The sequence below is a fragment of the Cydia fagiglandana genome, chromosome 9 (assembly GCF_963556715.1).
Source record: "Cydia fagiglandana chromosome 9, ilCydFagi1.1, whole genome shotgun sequence".
Lineage (NCBI taxonomy): Eukaryota > Metazoa > Arthropoda > Insecta > Lepidoptera > Tortricidae > Cydia > Cydia fagiglandana.
The window spans coordinates 1831024-1849537 of record NC_085940.1 but is presented as its reverse complement, the minus strand read 5'-3'; the positions used below and the strand labels follow the sequence as shown (position 1 = coordinate 1849537).

The window sequence follows — 18514 nt, the reverse complement described above, 5'->3', positions numbered from 1 at the left end:
ACTGTACCATAAATCTTGTTTGGTTTCTAGGCTGTTAAGTACTAGCTTCTTTGCAATTTTCACAGTAGCTTCGGCTTTTCCATTTGACTCTGCATGATGCGGTGATGATGTCACATGCTCGAAATTCCACTTATCTGCAAACTTCTTAAATGACTCATTGGCAAAATTAGTTGCATTGTCTGTGCATACTCTCTGAGGAACACCATGTCGAGCAAAGTTTTTCTTACAGATAGATATGATTTCGTTAGCTGATAAATTAGAAATTTTGTCTAATTCGAAAAAATCTGAGTAATGATCTATAGTGACCAAAAACTTTAGATCTCCCACGCTAAATACATCCATGGATACATAGTGGAAAGGGTAAGCCGGTATGTCATGACACATTAGAGGCAGTTTTTGTTGTGACGGAGCATGTGCCATACAAAATGTACATTTCTCAACATATTTTTTTATTTCACCCGACATTCCAGGCCAGAAAATGTTTCCCTTTGCTAAACGAAGGGTACTAGCAACTCCGTTGTGACTGACATGAACTCTTTGTATCATCTCTGCTCTTAATGCTTCTGGAATCAAAACCTGGTTATTTCTGAAGATGAGCCCATCTGATGTGGACAGTTCATGTTTGAATTTATGAAAAATCTTGACCTCTGCTGGCATGTCTGATATGTATCTGGGGAATCCGTTAATAATATATTCACTTAACTGTAGGCAAAGTGTGTCTTTTATGGACTCTTCTTTGATTTTTTCTAAGAGTTTATCTGTAATCTTTAAATATTTTAAACTTGAAATTTTGCTTATCAGTTTATAAACTTTTTTTTCCTTAATTTTATTTTCCAGATCATAAGTGTCACATACCTCTGTTACTGGAGCTCTGGATAGGGCATCTGCTACAACATTTTCTTTTCCTTGAATGAATTGTAACTGTACATTATATTTTTGAAGTGTGAGTAGCATCATTTGTAGTCTTTTTGGAGCTTCAATCAGTGGTTTATTTGCAATATTAATTAATGGTCTGTGATCTGTCTTGACAATAATTCTACTATTGCCCGCTACATATTGATTAAATCGGATGCAAGCAAACACCACTGCTAACATTTCTTTCTCTATTTGAGCATATTTCTTTTCTGTCTTTGTCAAACATCTAGATGCAAAAGCTATTACCTGATTGTTCTGATACATTGCAGCACCCAAGCCATATTCACTCGCATCACATTCTAAAACCACTTCTTTATTTACATCAAAATACTGCAATGTAGGTAAATCACTAACTTTCTTTTTTAACATATTAAACTCTTTATCTTCTGCTTCAGACCAGACAAAATCCACATCTTTTCTTGTTAGCCTCCTAAGATGCGTAGCTTGAATACTGAGATTATTTATGAATCTGCTAAGGTATCCAACCATTCCCAGAAAACGTAAAACATCCTTACTAGATGTTGGAGTAGGCATGTTGTTAATAGCCTCTACCTTAGATTTGTCTACCTTTAGACCTTCATTGGTTAACACATGTCCATAAAATTTCACTGATGTTTTTAGCAGATTGACTTTGTCTTTATTCAACTTACAATTTATTTCTCTTAACCTTATTAGTAATTTTTCAAATTTAATATTATGATCCAACACAGCTTCTTCAACTGTCTCTCCAACTCCATAAATTAAAATGTCATCGGCTATAATCTCAATGCCTTTTAGATCCTTAAGGAGACTGGTGAGTTGTTGCTGGAAGATCTCAGGCGATGAACAGAGCCCGAACGGGAGACGGAGCCACCTGTAACGACCAAACGGAGTCCAAAATGTAGTCAGTTTACTACTGTTCTCAGTAAGACGGCACTGCCAAAATCCTTTCTTAGCATCTACAGTGCTGAAAACCTTTGCTTTACTGAGCTCAGGCAACATCTCATCTAGAGTAGTGAATTGGAAGTTTGGTCTCTTTAAAGCTTTGTTTAACGGAATAGGGTCTAAACATAATCTGAATTTTGAATCTCGACTAACAATCAATATGTTATTTACCCAATCTGTGTGCTGCGTCTCCTTTACTATGATGCCATCAGCTTCTAGTTGTTCCAGTTCCATTCTTAATTTTTCTTTTAGTGCAACTGGGACTCGACGTGCAGGCTGAATCCGGGCTGGGACTGATTCATCCAGCTCTAATGACACTTCACCTGGGAGGCTGCCATAACCCTCAAAGACATCTTCATATTGTTTCATTATATGCTCTGCACTAGAACGATCCAGCTCTGTTGATACTTCATCACAGTATTGAATAAAGCCCAGAGCTACACAAGCTTTCTCTGATAAAAGCGGTTCATGTTTTCCATTAACAATGTGAAAGTTTAATTTATAATCCTGATTCTTTCTGGTGACTAAGAAGGATGCATTTCCATGATTAATGATGGGAGAGCCGTTAAAAGCTTTCAGCTTTTTTACTGGTGGAGTCAAAGCCAATAAATCCTTTTGACCCGTTAACTTTTTATAGTATTCTGCTCCCATCACAGAAACTGCAGCTCCTGTGTCCAAAGCACAGTATATTTTCTGTTTTTTCTCGCCAATATGGAACAACAGTGGTGCCTCAACATGACCTGACTCTTCATTGTGCCTCACCTCCGCTATGATTACACTGTCATCAGAGTCTTCTTGTAATTCTTTTACCGTTCCACGCTTCTTACAAACCTTTTTAAAATGGTTTCGGCCACCACATTCTTCACAACGCTGTCCCCAGGCTGGGCATACTTTCTTTTGATATACATGAACGCCTCCACAGAATTTACACTTTTTAGGTGTGTCCTTATCCAGCCTTTTTTTATTAATCTTGTTGACCTCTTCAGATTTTTTTAGATCTGCAACTTGTGCAGCAGCACCTTCCGAGGCACGACAGATATTGATGGCTGTTTCTAAAGTTAGGTCTTGCTTTTTTAGCAACTCTTTTATCACTTCACCATCCTTTATTCCCACCACAATTCTGTCTCTTAAAATCTCTTCCTCGAAATCTTTATAATCGCATCTTTTAGCCAATTTCTTTAGAGCCAGTAAATACTCGTCAAAGCTTTCTTCATTCTGGTTTTTGATATTGAACAAGTACCTGGAGTATATTACATTTGTTTTTTGAAATATGACCTTTTCCATTTTTGCTAATATTTCATTATGACTCTTCTTCTCTATCTCAGACAAGCCAAAATCCATATATTTTTTCATGGCTTTTGTACCGATTGCGCTGAGGAGTAGCCCGGCTTTTGTTTCATCTTTTTCGGTACTCCAACTATTCATTCCGGTAGCAAGGCAATAATCTTCCCAGCGGCTCTTGAAAAAGGTAAGATTTCCGTAAGGATCGCCATCATCTACTTCTAAAGGTTGCGGCCAGGGCACAGAGACGCGGCTTTTAACATCCGGCGTTGTGACATTTTTTACTTGCTCTTGTAGTATGAGCATTTGTTGCTGCATCACGGCTACCAATTGTGACTGCTGCTCAAGAAGTTTCTTATATTCTTCTGCTTCCATTTTTATTTACCACTTCTACACCATGTTTATAATAAAATATCTTATTTATAAGCAATGAGTTTTTTATTCGGCTTAATGGCGCACAACAGATAATCGACAAAACATAGATAATCCAAAATCAAGACGAACGGAGGGACTCGTTCGAATACGCTAACATAAATAAATAATCACGTTCGGAAACATGAACCATGAATTGCCATGAAAACATGTTACCCACACACACAGACTGTAAAACGCTACACTACGCTTCCCTTCCCCTAGTAAAAAACAGTCTAAATTAAAGACCTTTTTTGTGAAGGTCTGTTGAAAAGGCGCGAAATAACACGCACAGAGTGAATATTCGTAAATATATTACGCAAAAACGCGACGCTAAATAAGCGACGGTAACGCTACGTCTTACGTAGGCGAACAACGCGCGAACGCGGCGCGGCGCGGCGCGGCGAAATCAATCCTTTGATGCCCATAGAAGTGTCCTACGTAAGCGATCTCGTTGCGAACGCGGTGCGGCGCGATTTGCACGCGAATGTCAGGCGGCGCGGCGCGGCGCGGCGCGGCGGCGGCCGCTTTCGCCGCGCCGCGCCGCGCCGCGTTTCGCGCGTTGTTCGCCTACGTAAGACGTAGCGTAATGAGCAAGATAATCGAATGAAGAACGAGAGTGTCGCCTGTTGATTACAAGTCTGTTTATTTTTCCCTGTTTTGGCACAAGTGCGTAAATTACGTAATTAATCAAGCCATTAGCGATGCTCGCGCTGTGTTGGGCTCACATGAGCATACTGATTGATGAATAGTACTAATTAGATTCCCTTTCTGCATACTGATGATATTAGAGGTACATATATTTTAGTGAAGTATTATAACTATTATATGTATATGATGGCGCAATAATTTCAATGACTTTGTGTATATTTAATCTGTCTCTAAGGTTGTAGGGACGAGATCGCTTTTTAGCGATAAGACCGCCTGTTGTTTACCTCTGCTTGTATTTCTGTTTTCTTTTGTATTGTCTTCTTTTATAGGGGTGTGCCATAAAGAGTATTTTGTATTATATTGCAAATATCGTGCACTTAAATCACATTTACTCAGAACTTTTTTTGCAATTAGTTCAGACAGCAACACTCTTAACTGTCCATCGGTGGACCTTATGCCTTTTGTAATAAGGTTTACGAACTGTCAGTTAACAGTACGTGCGATGGTACTGCAGCAGTATAATATTGTATCACGTCAACTCTCCCGTCGACACCTATACAAGCATAACTAGAGGTAGAGAGCAGCCTGTCACCAGCTCTAATGCGTTCTAATGGAGGCAATTTGGCGTGTTTTGCCATTAGGAGTCAGTTTGGCGTGTTTTGCCGACGTTTCGCCGCGGCTGACGGCGGCCGCTAAATGTTCCTGCGGTGAGAGCTTCGGTATCACGGTTCGTGTTCAAGTGAAACTGGAAACATTTATTCAGCAAAACACGGCAAACTGACTCCTATGTATGTACATAGAGTTAGACCTAAACAAAGTTTTGTACGGAACACTAAAAATTGCAATGATTATGATAGTCCACGCAGTGCAAGTGTTATTTAACGTCATAATTTTATAGAAGTTTGACGTTTAAAATAACACTTGCACTGCATGGGCTACCAAAATCGCTGCAGACTTTTCTTGGTCTAACTCTATGAGCAAATTATGTTATTAAGGCCCACTTGCATCATTCCACTAACCCGGGGTTAACCTGTCTAACCAGGAGTTGCCATGGTTAGCGATACAATTTGACACTAGGTTAATAGTTTAATAACCGCTTAACCCCGGGTTAGTGGAATGGTGCAAGTGGGCTTTAATGTTATTATTATTTTATTGTACCTATGTTTGGGTGTTTTTACAGGAGGAAGGGTAATATTTTCCATCCTTCAGAGTGGTACAGTCAGCGTCGTATAGTAGGTAGCATCACTAGCATCCAAAGTATTCAAATAGCTCGGTACGCCATACAAATTATATGTTGTAACGAACTATTTATTCAAATAGTTCGTTATAACATATAATTTGTATGCTACCTATTATATGATACCTTTGGATGCTACCTATTATATGACGCTGACTATACAGCGCTGAGCTGGGAACCTATTTAGCCAAGATGACGATGAGATGAGATGTACATCGACAAACGCCAAAAGAAAAAATGTATATAAAAAAATCAAAATGTACGTACCTATTACGCGAGGTCCCTATTCCGGGCGACCTACAACTTAGGTTATAAAACTGGGGTCCACTTGTCGATACGATTTGACAGTTCTGGGCCAATACCAATAATACCGGTCGATAAATGGGCCCAGAATCGACAGTTTATTTATTGTGTTTCAAACCTATCGGAAATGAAGTATCCCAATCATGGAAAAAGGGCAGCGTCCGCAAGGCGCCATTTCTTACAATTCTCACCTTCTGTCATCCGAGACGACGGAAGGTAGTTTTCTCCGAGCTTTTCATTTCCGTTGCATCCGGTGTTCGAAACTCGAATCGTATTGCTACCCACCAATCGCTACCAGTCTACGTCTGATCTCTGAATACGTGGTAGTTGAGCCCAAAGACTCAACGAGTATAGTAAGTTGTTTGAGTAAAAAAAAAAAAAACTTTCAGCGTCGTTTTAAAGCTAGCGCTAAAGCGAGTTTTAAAGCTACACCTTGTTTAAGTTTGCGGTCATATTAAAATACACACTGTATGCAAGAAATATACGTGGTAAAGCCAAATAAAAGTGTGTAATAAATCGATTTGTGTTTGATACCTTCCTATATGTTTTCTAATCTAAATACTGTTAGGTAAGTATGTAACTGTAAAGTTCTGATAAAATCGTGTATTAAGATTTCAATGTGTCTAGGTACTTTGCTCCCTTAATGTGGGTAATTGTGCTCCCACAGCTTTTATACATTAAAACTGTGTCTTAACCTCATTTGTGACGTTCCACAGCAAAAGGTACCTTATGGCGGTTGGCGCTTACGCTATTATTAACGCCGCTCCAATATTATTGCGGCGCTATGTGACGTAAGCGCCAGCCGCCATAAGGTACATTTTGCCGTGGAACGTCACATTTAAGTGTTACAACATGAAAGTAGTAAAGTAAGGTCTACATTTAATCGGCATAATGTATATGTATATCAACATATCACAATATATTTAATCTGTAGTTAATATTTTCTTAAATTTCGAATTTTGTAGATCATTCTGGAGCAAAGAGTGATTTTAATGATCTTGAGGTCACGGTTAGATTGGTTGGTTGGTGTGAGATGGGAACGCTAGTCCTGTCTAAACCGCCGCGTAGAGAATTGGCATGACAGTCGGTGTGGCACTTTGTGAAATCAAATAAAAGCTGGGAAGGAATAGCCCTCGTTCAGGGAGGTTAGTGTGTGTGTGAGTGTGTGTAGTGTATTGGTTGTGTTATGTTTCTTTATAAAATACTTGTAGGCAATAAGGGCAGGATCTAGCAAGTAGCTAGTAATTTAAGATATAAGTAAGGAGGTACATTAAGAATACATACTCGTATATTATATTAGGGAAAACTGTCATATTTCTTGTGGAATATATAGAGTTGCCGATTTGGGTACATTTTACAAATGTTTTCATTTATCTCTATAAATGAAAACACTGAAAGAGGGGTGGGGGGAGCGGAGGGGATTTAAAGAGGTTGGAATGTGCTTATAAAGGTCCAGTATGAAAATTAAGCTTTGAAGTTAATTTTCCGACCAGCTCTATAAAGATATTATTTAGTTCAATTTCAAAGTCGTTCTTCAACCAAATTTCAACCAAATAAGAGCTTACAAATTGTTTATTGTAAAACTAGACTCATTTCTACTCGTAGTTGGACAACTAGAACTCATTTCTAGCTTCCGTCGCCGTTGTTCTTGTAGTTCACAACTAATTCAGCGTTATTACGAAACAGCGCCGCAGACATCTTAAACTTTCTTATATAATGTTATCTTATCTTAACTTCAGAAGTTCTTCTTTGTCCTTTGAGTGATAAAAGTTAAACTGGCATTTTTCCACAACTTTCTTGGAAGCCTGAGATCCACTTGACCAAGAATTGGAACAGGTGCTATTATTTACGAAAGTGATTACCATCTGACCGACAGAGAGGGATTTACCTCTATAATGATGTAATGGACAAATCGTGAAAGTTTAAATCTGTAGGCCCGATTCGGATTTTGAAATAGACATCTATTAGATATCTTTTAGACATCACCAAGATACGATAACGATATGTTTAAGATCTAACCTGTCAAATTTGACATTTGCGCGATACTGGAGATACTCTTGAACGATTTCCACAGGATATGACTTAGAAATCCAATTCACATCTAATAGATATCTTACTCTATCTAACGTAAAAGTGACATTGGTTGCCCGAATTGAAATATCTAAACTATAACGTATCTAGAATGGCTCTAGTACGTGTCGTCTCTTGTGAATGTCTGTGGCCATGAGTAAGCCCATTCATAATAAATAAAATAAAAAATAAATCTAGAAGTTCGAATACGGCAGTGTGACTCTATAGTGACAAATCATGAAAGTTTCAATCTGTGACTCTATATCAGTGGTGGGCAAACTTTCTTCTTGAGGGGCCAAAACTTGAAGGAATTTCAGAGGAGGGCCAGATTTACAGCAAAAAATGTATTTTTATTATATTGCTGGCCATATTATACATTTTTTTAAATAACCGGCGGCGGGCCAGAAAAATCCTTTCGCGGGCCGGACCTAGCCCGCGGGCCGTACTTTGCCCACCACTGCTCTATATAGTGACAAATCATGAAAGTTTAAATCTGTGACTCTATAGTGACAAATCGTGAAAGTTTAAATCTATATAGGTACTTAGTTACTTACTCGTAACATTGTAAACTCCCATTAAAGTTTAAAGCTAAATCAAACGACTTTTAAGCTGTTAAACTTAACGTGTAGAGTTATAAAACCATTTATAAGAGTTTAAGTGCTCTTAAATAAGTTTGTAACAGTTTAAATCGTGAATAGAGTAGTAAAAATGGAAGTCCCCATCACAGCAGGAACGCTAAGCGCACTACATTAATTCCCCAGCGACCGCAAATACTGAATGTTCCCTGTATGTACGGATAAATAAAATGTCGCCGTCTGCCTGCTATCTAATCCCGGTGGGAAATAAGATCTGCTTTGCTTTGACAAACATTATACATCTGTACAGTGTAAGAGAACTGAGTCTGACTGGCCTGACATTATACATATATTTGCAAATGCTTATCACCCACGAAACGGCGATGGTAGGTTGAAAGGCTGTTAGCAAGTTTGCGCATAAGAATAAATGCTCTAAATCATCTCCTACAAAACGTATAAGCCCGATTAAATTGTGGTTTTATGAGAAGGAATTTGAACACTTTTGTTACCATTAAAACAAATACAAGTAATAAACCACGTACAAGTAATAAAAACATTTCTAAAAAAAATTGTTGACAAAATTTTTGGCCAATGTATCTGGGGCCATTGCCAGGTCATTATATGTATTACAAATTAAAGATATCTTATTGATACTGTTTTAACACCCCCTGGCACTGATTAAAATAACCGACTTGGTTTCACATTACATCTCAAAACCTTTTTGTAGTAGAAGTGTTGCGAGACTTGCACCTTTTTACATGTAATGTTTTTGATGGGATACTTATTACAGTTATTACGTATTACGAATAGGGGCACTAACAATTTCGCCCAAAGCTTTTGGCAATAGTGAACATGTCAAACGATAATCAGAAACAGACGAGGGCTCAATACATGTGCCATTTTCGGCGTGACTGCCGACCCTCGCTCTTATCGCGGGACGCAGGCCTCTGCCTACACGTACACTCGTAGACCGGGAGCCGAAGGCACTGGTCCCACCGCGAGCTAGTAAGCTATGAGCTATCGGCTATAAACACGAACAAAAGATAAGCACTCCCGTGTAAATAAAAGAGACACGGCGATATTTATAGCTCACCGCTGGGCGAGTAACTATAAATATCGCCGTGTCTCTTTTATTGACACGGGAGTGCTTATCTTTTGTTCGTGTTTATAGCCGATAGCTCATAGCTTACTAGCTCGCGGTGGGACCAGTGCCGAATGGAAGATTACATGTGTCATCGAATATACGAAGCGGACGGCGTTTTTCGTAGAGGAAAATGTTGATAGTAATTTATGGCGACATTAGGATAGCAAAGGTGAAAGTAAATCTAATGTTGGATGTAATAAAAACATAAATACTTTTTATGGTTCCATAACCAAAACGAAACTCGCTTATAATTTCGTCATGTCTGTTCGTCCGCCTCTCTGTCCGTATATCACAGCTGTTTTATACGGCTCAAAGTCAAAAATAAATACTAACTTACAAAGATGTAAAGATAAGGTAATTGCCATATATTTATCATATACACATACTTTAAATGTCGCTTATGTTTGTTTATGGCTCGCAGTGTAAGTCCATAAAAACTTTCCAATTTAATATTGAATGGGGGATTAAAAACTGCTAATGGACTCAGATATACCTACAAAGTCTACCCTCGTTTTCGCTTTTTCGGGTAAAGTATGAAATATTGTATGCGCCAGAATTTTAAGAGTAGCGGTTTTACTATATATGCTGGTAAATTCAAAAAGAAGCAACTCACGTATGTTTTTAGTAACTGTAATAAATTCAACGTTTGCTCGTAATAGACTACATAAAATAATTAGGTACCCATGGCGTCTACTATTTATACTGACAAAATCGAATATTTTGAAGAGAAAGAAGAGATTAAAAATAAATGATGCAGAGCTCGTACACTAAAGAATTAGTCAATGTTAGAAATTGCACCTAAGGTTGCCTCCAGAAACTCGCGAACTAAATTGACAGGTCAATGTGCACCAATGATACCACAGTTTGGCCAGTGCTGTTCTTATCGATATTTTCAAAAAAGTTTGAATTAGAAAATATTGCCAGAATTCACCGCTAGCGGCGCTACTGTTGCTTGGCCAGTAAAAAAGTACCTTTAAGTAATTTAAGTTATTTTACAAATGTTATTTGGTATTTCGAAAATTGTAAAATTTTATAGATACAAGGATATTGGACAAACATACATATTGTAGATAATTAAATAAAGGCTTCGCCACGCGAATTTACAGGCTGGTGCCTCGATAACCGATCTGGCGCGTCTCAAAGCCGCCTCCAAGTCTGAGTCGGGTGCATAGTTGCACGCCTTGCCATCCCCTCAATTAGGCACACTGCTAGACAACGATTCCCTAAGGATCGCAGTGGCCTTAAGGTTGGGGTGCAAGGTGTGCAACGCGCACCGCTGCATCTGTGGAGTGATGGTAGAAGAGAACGGCCACCATGGGCTCAGCTGTCAGAGATGCGCCGGTCGTTTCCCCAGGCACCATTCTTTGAATGAAATAGTCCGTCGAGCGATGCTGTCGGTGGGCGTCCCGTGCCTCCTCGAACCACCGGGGCTGTCTCGAACAGATGGCAAACGACCCGACGGGCTGACGCTGGTTCCCTGGCAGAGAGGGCGGTGTCTTATATGGGATGCAACTTGTGTGAGTACATTTGCTGCATCCCATGTAGGACACACCGCCAAGTCGGCAGGTTCGGCGGCAGAGACTGCCGCCAAAAATAAGCGACAGAAATACTCTGCCCTGGGAGCCACGTACGACTTCGTGCCCGTCGCTGTCGAGACAGCTGGGCCCTGGGGACGGGAGGCACGAGAGCTTTTCGGGGAACTTGGAAAGCGCCTCAGAGAAAAGGGGAATGACCCCCGTTCTGAGTCATGGCTTGTCCAACAGGTCTCCATCGCCATTCAGCGGGGTAACGCTGCTAGTATGATGGGGACCTTTGGACCCGGCATGGCTCAGAACGGGTTTTAGTTTGTTAAGTTTTATACATTAAATAAATATTTTATTATATTTATTTTGTTTTATCTGTTAGGAAAACTTACAGCTAAAGTAACAAGTTGTAGGTGATAACATAGAAACAGTGATTTTGGCTCAAAATACAACAAAAAGGCCGGCCCAGACAGGGAAATAAGATAATATTTCTCATTTAATTTGTGTGAGGTGGACGTACAAATGAAATCGTCTCGGTGATCCCTATTGCTTCAATTGTAAAGACCAGTCCTTAAACTGGACATTCAAGTTAACAATGGGGTCAGAATTTAAATAGAGTTAGACTAAAAAAAAGTCTGCAGCGATTTTGATAGCCCACGCTGTGCAAGTATTATTTTAAACGTCAAACTTATATGAAAGTATGACGTATTAAATACCAGGTGCACTGCGTGGGCTATCAAAATCGCTGCAGACTTTTCTTGGTCTAATTTTAATTACGGATCAATCTCATCTACCGGCCACATTGTATAAAATGAAATGAAATCACCAATTTAAGATTTATGGCGACAACCGCGAGCTCTTGAAATAAACAACTTGCCCCCAAACCTGCATAGAGTTAAGCCACGAAAAGTCTGCAGCGATTTTGATAGCCCTGCGTGGGCTATCAAATTCGCTGCAGATTTTTCTTGGTCTGACTCTACTAACATTGAAATTTGTCAATTTCGCATCCACACCTTTTGATTTGATCGGTAACGTCACAATCATACAATCGAATCAACTCACTTTTCTCGTCACATTCGTACAAATCGAAATCGTTTGTGACCCCTTTATAATTATGACATGGGTAGATTGGGTAGTAAGTCCAATATCTTAGTTATCGATATCATTTTATCGACATATACCCGTGACTATTTTTTCTTTGCTATTCCTGGTATCATTTTATTTGTCAAACTCCTGTCAATTTAGTTCGCGAGTTTCTGGAGGCAACGTAATATTTTTTATCAACGGTTCAAATATACTTTATTCATGTAGGCCTAGCAACAAGCCTTTATGAATGTTTCAAGAGCCGGTATGACGGTATGAGGGTGTCAAGAGCTGCAAGCAACACTACAAAAAAATACGTACAAATAAATAAGCACACTTCACAAAATATTAAACATTCACGGAGAAGAGTATACTTAATACCTACAAAAAAGCAAAAATAACAAGATCCTATGGCTGTTTTGAATAAATAAAACCCCAAAGGTTTAAAAACCACTCGCGATGGATAAATATGAATAAGATAACGCCCGCAAATATGTCGCTCTAGAGCGGGAAGTATGGGTTTCCACCCCCTGCAGGATCGGGGGATTATTCGATTGAGCTGCGTAAACCTCCCTCAATATTAGATAGATATGCGGGGTTAGGCTGTCAACGGTATAACGGTAATGCTGTTGAGACCGGTATTAGGTATGTATTTAGCAGGACGGTTCGCACCTATAAAGTCAGAAAATCGGCATGGGATACTACGAAAAGTCACATGACAGTGTCCAAACATTATTTCTTGACAGGCGTATTGTAGAGCCCCCTCCAGACTATGCGCGTGAATCGCGGCTTCGCGCCGCGTTTCGCGCACGAGTGTGGAGGAGGCTCAAGACGATTTGATAATACAACAGTAGACGAAATCATTTTGTGACGAGTTGCTTGGCCCGCTTACGTCTATCATGGACTATTTGCATTGCCCAAATGATTTTTAGGTGAGTTGACGCTGTAGACGACTTGCGTTTTTGACCATATGATACTAACCCGAATTTTAGTTTTTCGATCTGTTTCCGATATGATATTGATTTGTCAGTGTTAAAAGTGACGTTTTTAATTGAAAAAATGTCACTTTCGACACTAATCGATCAGTAGGTAATATATTAGGTATTAGATACAGAATGAATAACTATTAAATAAATATTTTTGTATTAGGTTCCCAGCACAATCCCTTTTACCAAATCAAAATTATAAACCAAACTTTCTTATCGTGCATGGTAAGTATAGTCGACGTCAAAGATATAAATGTTTACATTTTTTGCCTTATTACGAAGGAATAAGCTGCAAAAGTGTAAACATATATTTGACGTCGACTGTATACGTCTTAAAATGTCGTCATTGGCAAAACTCCTGCCAAAACCCACAAGAGGAGAAAGCCATTATTTAAAAAAACAAAATAAATACGCCTGTAAGTTTAGATTGGCATTATCTATCAAGTCACCTTGGCTGGGCTCCCACTTAGCCAAGCATTTGGAACGATAGCACTTCGCCACTCGTTCCTATCTGACGAGATTTTACAACCCGTTTACGATGGAACTCGAAAGTGTAAAATTAACTTTTACGTCGAGCGATAGAAGGTAGTGCTAGTGCTTAAGTTTACAGATAAGGTAACTTCTAAAGCGGTGTAATTTTAAAACTAGTAAATATTTTCTAAACTAGAAGCTGTTTCTACTGTAGCAACGTTTCTTTTCATTAAAAAATAATAGTTTGGGGTTTACATATGTTAGTTTTTGTTTCAAAAAAGCGGTGGTGGCCGAGTGGATATGACGTCCGACTTTCAAATCCTGGCCCGTACCAATGAGTTTTTCGAAACTTATGTACGAAATATCATTTAATATTTACCACTAGCTTTTCGGTGAAGGAAAACATCATGAGGAAACCTGCATACATCTGTGAAGAAATTCAAAGGTGTATGTGAAAATCCCAATCCGCATTGGGCTAGCGTGGGGACTATAGCTCAAGCCCTCTAGCGCATGAGAGGAGGCCTATGCCCAGCAGTGGGACGTATTATTATTATTAGTTTATTTATCAAATTATATAATCGGATATCTGGCGCTGCTCATCCTGTGGGTATTACAAGTCGCACTTGATGTTCAAAAAGTTGCGCAACTTTTTTAACAAAATAAACCTAGAAATTATATTGTACATATTTAACATCTAAAATGTTGTTTTCCAGCTTGCGAAGCTAAACAATAAAAGAAAACCAAAGCGCTTAAAAAACCGAGTGATATGGTGGCAGCCTCTGCGGCAGCATAATAACGTATGCAAATGCATGCATGATTACGTCCAGTATAAATCCTTTTACAGCAATTAAAACGCTTTTTCACTATCTCCAGTCAATGGGAAATATTACTTATATAAAATAAATAAATCATAAATATTATAGGACAATTTTACACAGATCAATCTAGTCCCACATTAAGCTCAATAAGGCTTGTGTTGTAGGTACTAGACGACGATATATACATATACATAGAAAACATCCATAAATCAGGAACAAATATTTATGATAAAAACATAAATAAATGCCCTTACCAGGATTCGAACCCGGGACCTCCTGCTTCGTAGGCAGGGTCACTACCGACTAGGCTACGAGGCCGTCAAAACCTATATCCGTTATATCTACTGTATGTATGTACACCCAAAATTGCATGGATACTTTATGAATTATTTTATTCATAATATTGTCCATGCAATATTGCAATTTTGCTGGATGCGGGTCGCTTCCAACCGGTACGAATGGAGGTCCAAGGGGGAGGCCTACGTTCAGCAGTGGACGTCTTATGGCTGAGATGATGTTTGTGCTTTTTAATTCTAGGATATCATGTAAAGCGCACGCTCGCAGCTATCTACGTTTAATTAAAAAAAATACTTTCTTCGTGGAACCCTTATCACAGCGAACTCACAATGGTCTTAATTGCCACAGATCCTACTGGCACTTTAACTACATAGGTATATGCCAATATCCACCATTTAAAAAAATATCCGACAAAATAATTCTAACTGCTCACAAAATTTTACGAGAATCTATTGCAAAATGCGACTGGCACATCCGGGCATACTAATGTATTTTTGCCCAAGATGAAGCGAAGAACTTCGCTAACGCCCAGTCGATGACACTTGTCATGAACGTTTACGTAGGCCTCGTTGAGTGGAGTAAATCTACACGGCCCGTAATTGCAGCTTATCGCTGTTTGAGCAGCGGACACGGACCGGCCCTGCACGGGTGAATAAAAAACAACCCGCGTTCATACAGGGTGTGTCTGACCATGGGGCTTTAAATTCAGGGCTCGGTTCTACTCGCTAAACTGAGCTACTTTTATTATGGCACCAAACCCGAAATCCCGAAAAAATTTTTACTTTTTCATACATTTTGGCTGATCAGATGTCGACGTTTTCTATGGAAAAGCCAAAAAAAAATCCCCGATTTTAGGGTATATCCCATAGTAAAAATAGCTCAGTTTAGCGAGTAAAATCAAGCCCTGGATTTAAAGCCCCATGGTCAGACACACCATGTATAGCATTCACATAAGACGGCTAGAGCCGGGACGCGTCGTTTTAACCACAGACAAAACATCCTCCAGACTGAACATAGTCGCGCTACCCCCTCTGCCACACACATTTACGGTAATTTTACTCCATGTTCGAGTCGAAAGTGTCTTTGTGTGACGTCCGTGTCTTTGAACGGACCAATCACGGCACGGGACTTCGCTCACCTCGTCCCGCGCGCCCCTGCATTTTTGGCATCATCCGTTGCATGAAATTATTGCTCTAAACTCGCTCTAGAGGATTCCTAGTCTATGGTTTTAACTGACGGCCCGATTTGAACTTTAAGATACATCAATTAATAGATCTAGAAACGATATGGATTAGATACGTCAGTGTCAAATGTGACGTTTCTTCAAACAAAAATGTCACTTTTGACATTGAATTATAGAATAAAACGTGGTTGGTTATTTTAGCCGACGATATAATATAGCACGGGTGCACGGTGTGCTACGAAACCGTAGACCTCTACGCAATAACACGTGCTACGAATTACGACATAATAATATAGTAATCAACTAACGTAACGTTCATGATAACGCTGTCCCGCTTTAAATGCCCCGCTAACTCTCGTACGTGAGCAGGATAGATTTAATTTTATTAGCTCCAGATTGCGTAATAAACCAGTTTATTGAGGAAAACGGTCGGTACTCTATCTGCAGTTATTATTTCATCGTATTGAGTTCATTGCATTCGCAGTCGTCTACATTTGAGTTTTATTTCCTTGATATTAATATTTAAATTGTATTTTTACTTAACGCCGATCATGTTTAAAGTGTTATAGTGATATAAAAAGAGACTCATAGACAGAGACGGACGTAGGAAAAGCTACCTCGTCGGGTAGCAAGATTTAGCAAATATAGGATGTTGCATATTAAAATGTCTTTATGTTCGTAAATTACCCGCGTCGAACCTGAGTCTTTCAGAATGCAATCAACTGAGCTATCTTTTAGAGTGTAAAAATATAAAAAATGCAATATATAAAATGTTATATTTAATATTCAATCGAGAAAATGAAATAGTTTTTTTTTTAATAATGTGTTTATCTATTTTTTGTAATGTTTTGTAAGTGTTTTTATATTCTAGTTTTATACTCACATTGTAAAACTCTAACCTAAGACCCAAGTTAAATAAAGGAAATATTGAACTTGAAAGTTAATCTTCCATTCAGTTTGATTGTTTTTGTTAATGCATCTAGGCCCAAAAACATCAAAAAGCTTACCTGCAGCCGCGTCCATCAGACCCTCAGGGTCCTGCGCCTCGTCAGCGGCAGCACAGGCCAGCAGCGCCAGCACTAACCACGCCCGGATCATGTTATCTGCAGACAATAGATAACAGAGCTTAAAAATATAAACATAATGATCTGAACCTGAAGTAAAAACGCTACGCACGTAGAATCTCGTGCATTGACCCGCATGAGGGCCTACCGACGTGTTGCGTCTCTGTCGCACTTGTAAATTCGTACTTAATTGTGACATAGGCAGCATGTCAAACGTAGTTTTTGCTCTCGCTATACACTAGGTAGTTTACACTCGCAGCGAAAGCCAACTTTTCTCTTCAGTTACAGACATAATTTGATACATAATTACACATAAACACAATTTACATTTACAATTTAATGTACAATTTGCACATGTTAGAGACATAATTTGCACCATGGGATGTTAAATTTCTTCTATATGACCATTCTCTTTTATATAACCATTTAATTTACCAGTAGGTAATAGGCGAGAAGTTCCAATAATAGATCCTAATACGGCTTCGAACACGAGATTGAAAGAGTTCAATTCAATCACACTATATATTGATCAATCTCGACATCCCTTGCATTGATCAGTCGGTACTGAATATTTTATAGACCCAAAATTAATCTTCATTGCCATCCCTACTTATATAATATTATAAATGCGAAAGTAATTCTGTCTGTATGTTTGTTACCTCTTTACGCTTAAATTGCTGCACTGATTTAGATGAAATTTGGTATGGACGTAATTTGAGGCCCGGGAAAGGACATAAGTTTATCAATAATTGTCATCATTCCGCGAATACGAAGTTGCGTTATAATTCGGTTCAAAGATCTTTATTTCTCAAAAGAATTTTTACAATTCACTTATAAGAGAAACTTATATAACTTAAAACTAAATAATTAAATTAAATTTAAATAATTTTCAATAGTTTAGTTTATATGATGGTTGAAATTTGGAATTAAATAATGATAATAAATAAATAAAAAAACATGCTCGACGTAGGCATGGTTTTTCAAATAATTATGGTCTGAATGCGAGTATTTTAAGCCAAACATAGGCACGAGAAGTGGGCCGTTTTCACTTTAAGCATAAACGTTTAGCAAACCAATCAGCTACGCTCGTGAATCACATTAATGCAAAGGATAATTTAATTTCGATTAAGCCAGCGTTACACTCTCCGATTTCCTGCATCCGGGACGTTAATGTACAATCCACATAAACGCTCAACCCTTTTAACCGAGTTATGAATTTATTAATCTAAAATGCCTTTACTTTTCTGTGTTCTTGTGTATTTTTTTACATCCTTTAGCCAACATTTCAGTTTAAAGTTTCAGTTAAAAGCTACAGGAATAATTTTTTATTTTCAGATTAGATTTATATTATATCATTTTTATCATGATTGAAACGGTTCTTGCTAAGGGCTAAATACTTAATCTAACCCATATCTTATCGCTAATGTTCAAATCTAATTTCAACTGTATGCAAAAGATCAAACTATTTTGTAAAAGTTTAATAAAGGTCAAGCAGATCTTGTCAGTAGAAAAAGGCGGCAAATTTGAAAAATGTAGGCGCGAAGGCATATCGTCTCATAGAAAATTTGAATTTCGCGC

At 38.6% G+C, this 18514-nt stretch overlaps 2 protein-coding genes across 2 annotated transcripts in view; both read right to left on the bottom strand.

Moving 5' to 3' along the window:
* Positions 1–18514, bottom strand: part of LOC134667210 (thrombospondin type-1 domain-containing protein 7A-like) — a 226772-nt gene that overhangs the window by 165586 nt on the left and 42672 nt on the right. Inside the window, exon 2 of the mRNA XM_063524538.1 lies at positions 16880–16975. Within this exon, the coding sequence (XP_063380608.1) occupies positions 16880–16970 (91 nt within the window). The 5' untranslated portion in view covers positions 16971–16975. The remainder of the gene's footprint in view (positions 1–16879; positions 16976–18514) is intronic.
* LOC134667175 (uncharacterized) lies at positions 1653–3310 on the bottom strand. The gene is made up of 2 exons (XM_063524493.1): positions 2011–3310; positions 1653–1768 (listed from the first exon to the last, which is right to left on the bottom strand). The coding sequence occupies exons 1-2, from the start codon at positions 3262–3264 to the stop codon at positions 1730–1732; spliced, it is 1293 nt and encodes a 430-aa protein (XP_063380563.1). The 5' UTR covers positions 3265–3310; the 3' UTR covers positions 1653–1729.

Bases quoted from the DNA above. Each gene is read 5' to 3' on its own strand.
- LOC134667175 (XM_063524493.1), bottom strand. From the start codon at position 3,264: ATGAATAGTTGGAGTACCGAAAAAGATGAAACAAAAGCCGGGCTACTC. The intron at 1,769-2,010 runs GTAAATAACATA...TGGTCGTTACAG, and splicing joins AGACGCAGCACACAGATTGG to GTGGCTCCGTCTCCCGTTCG.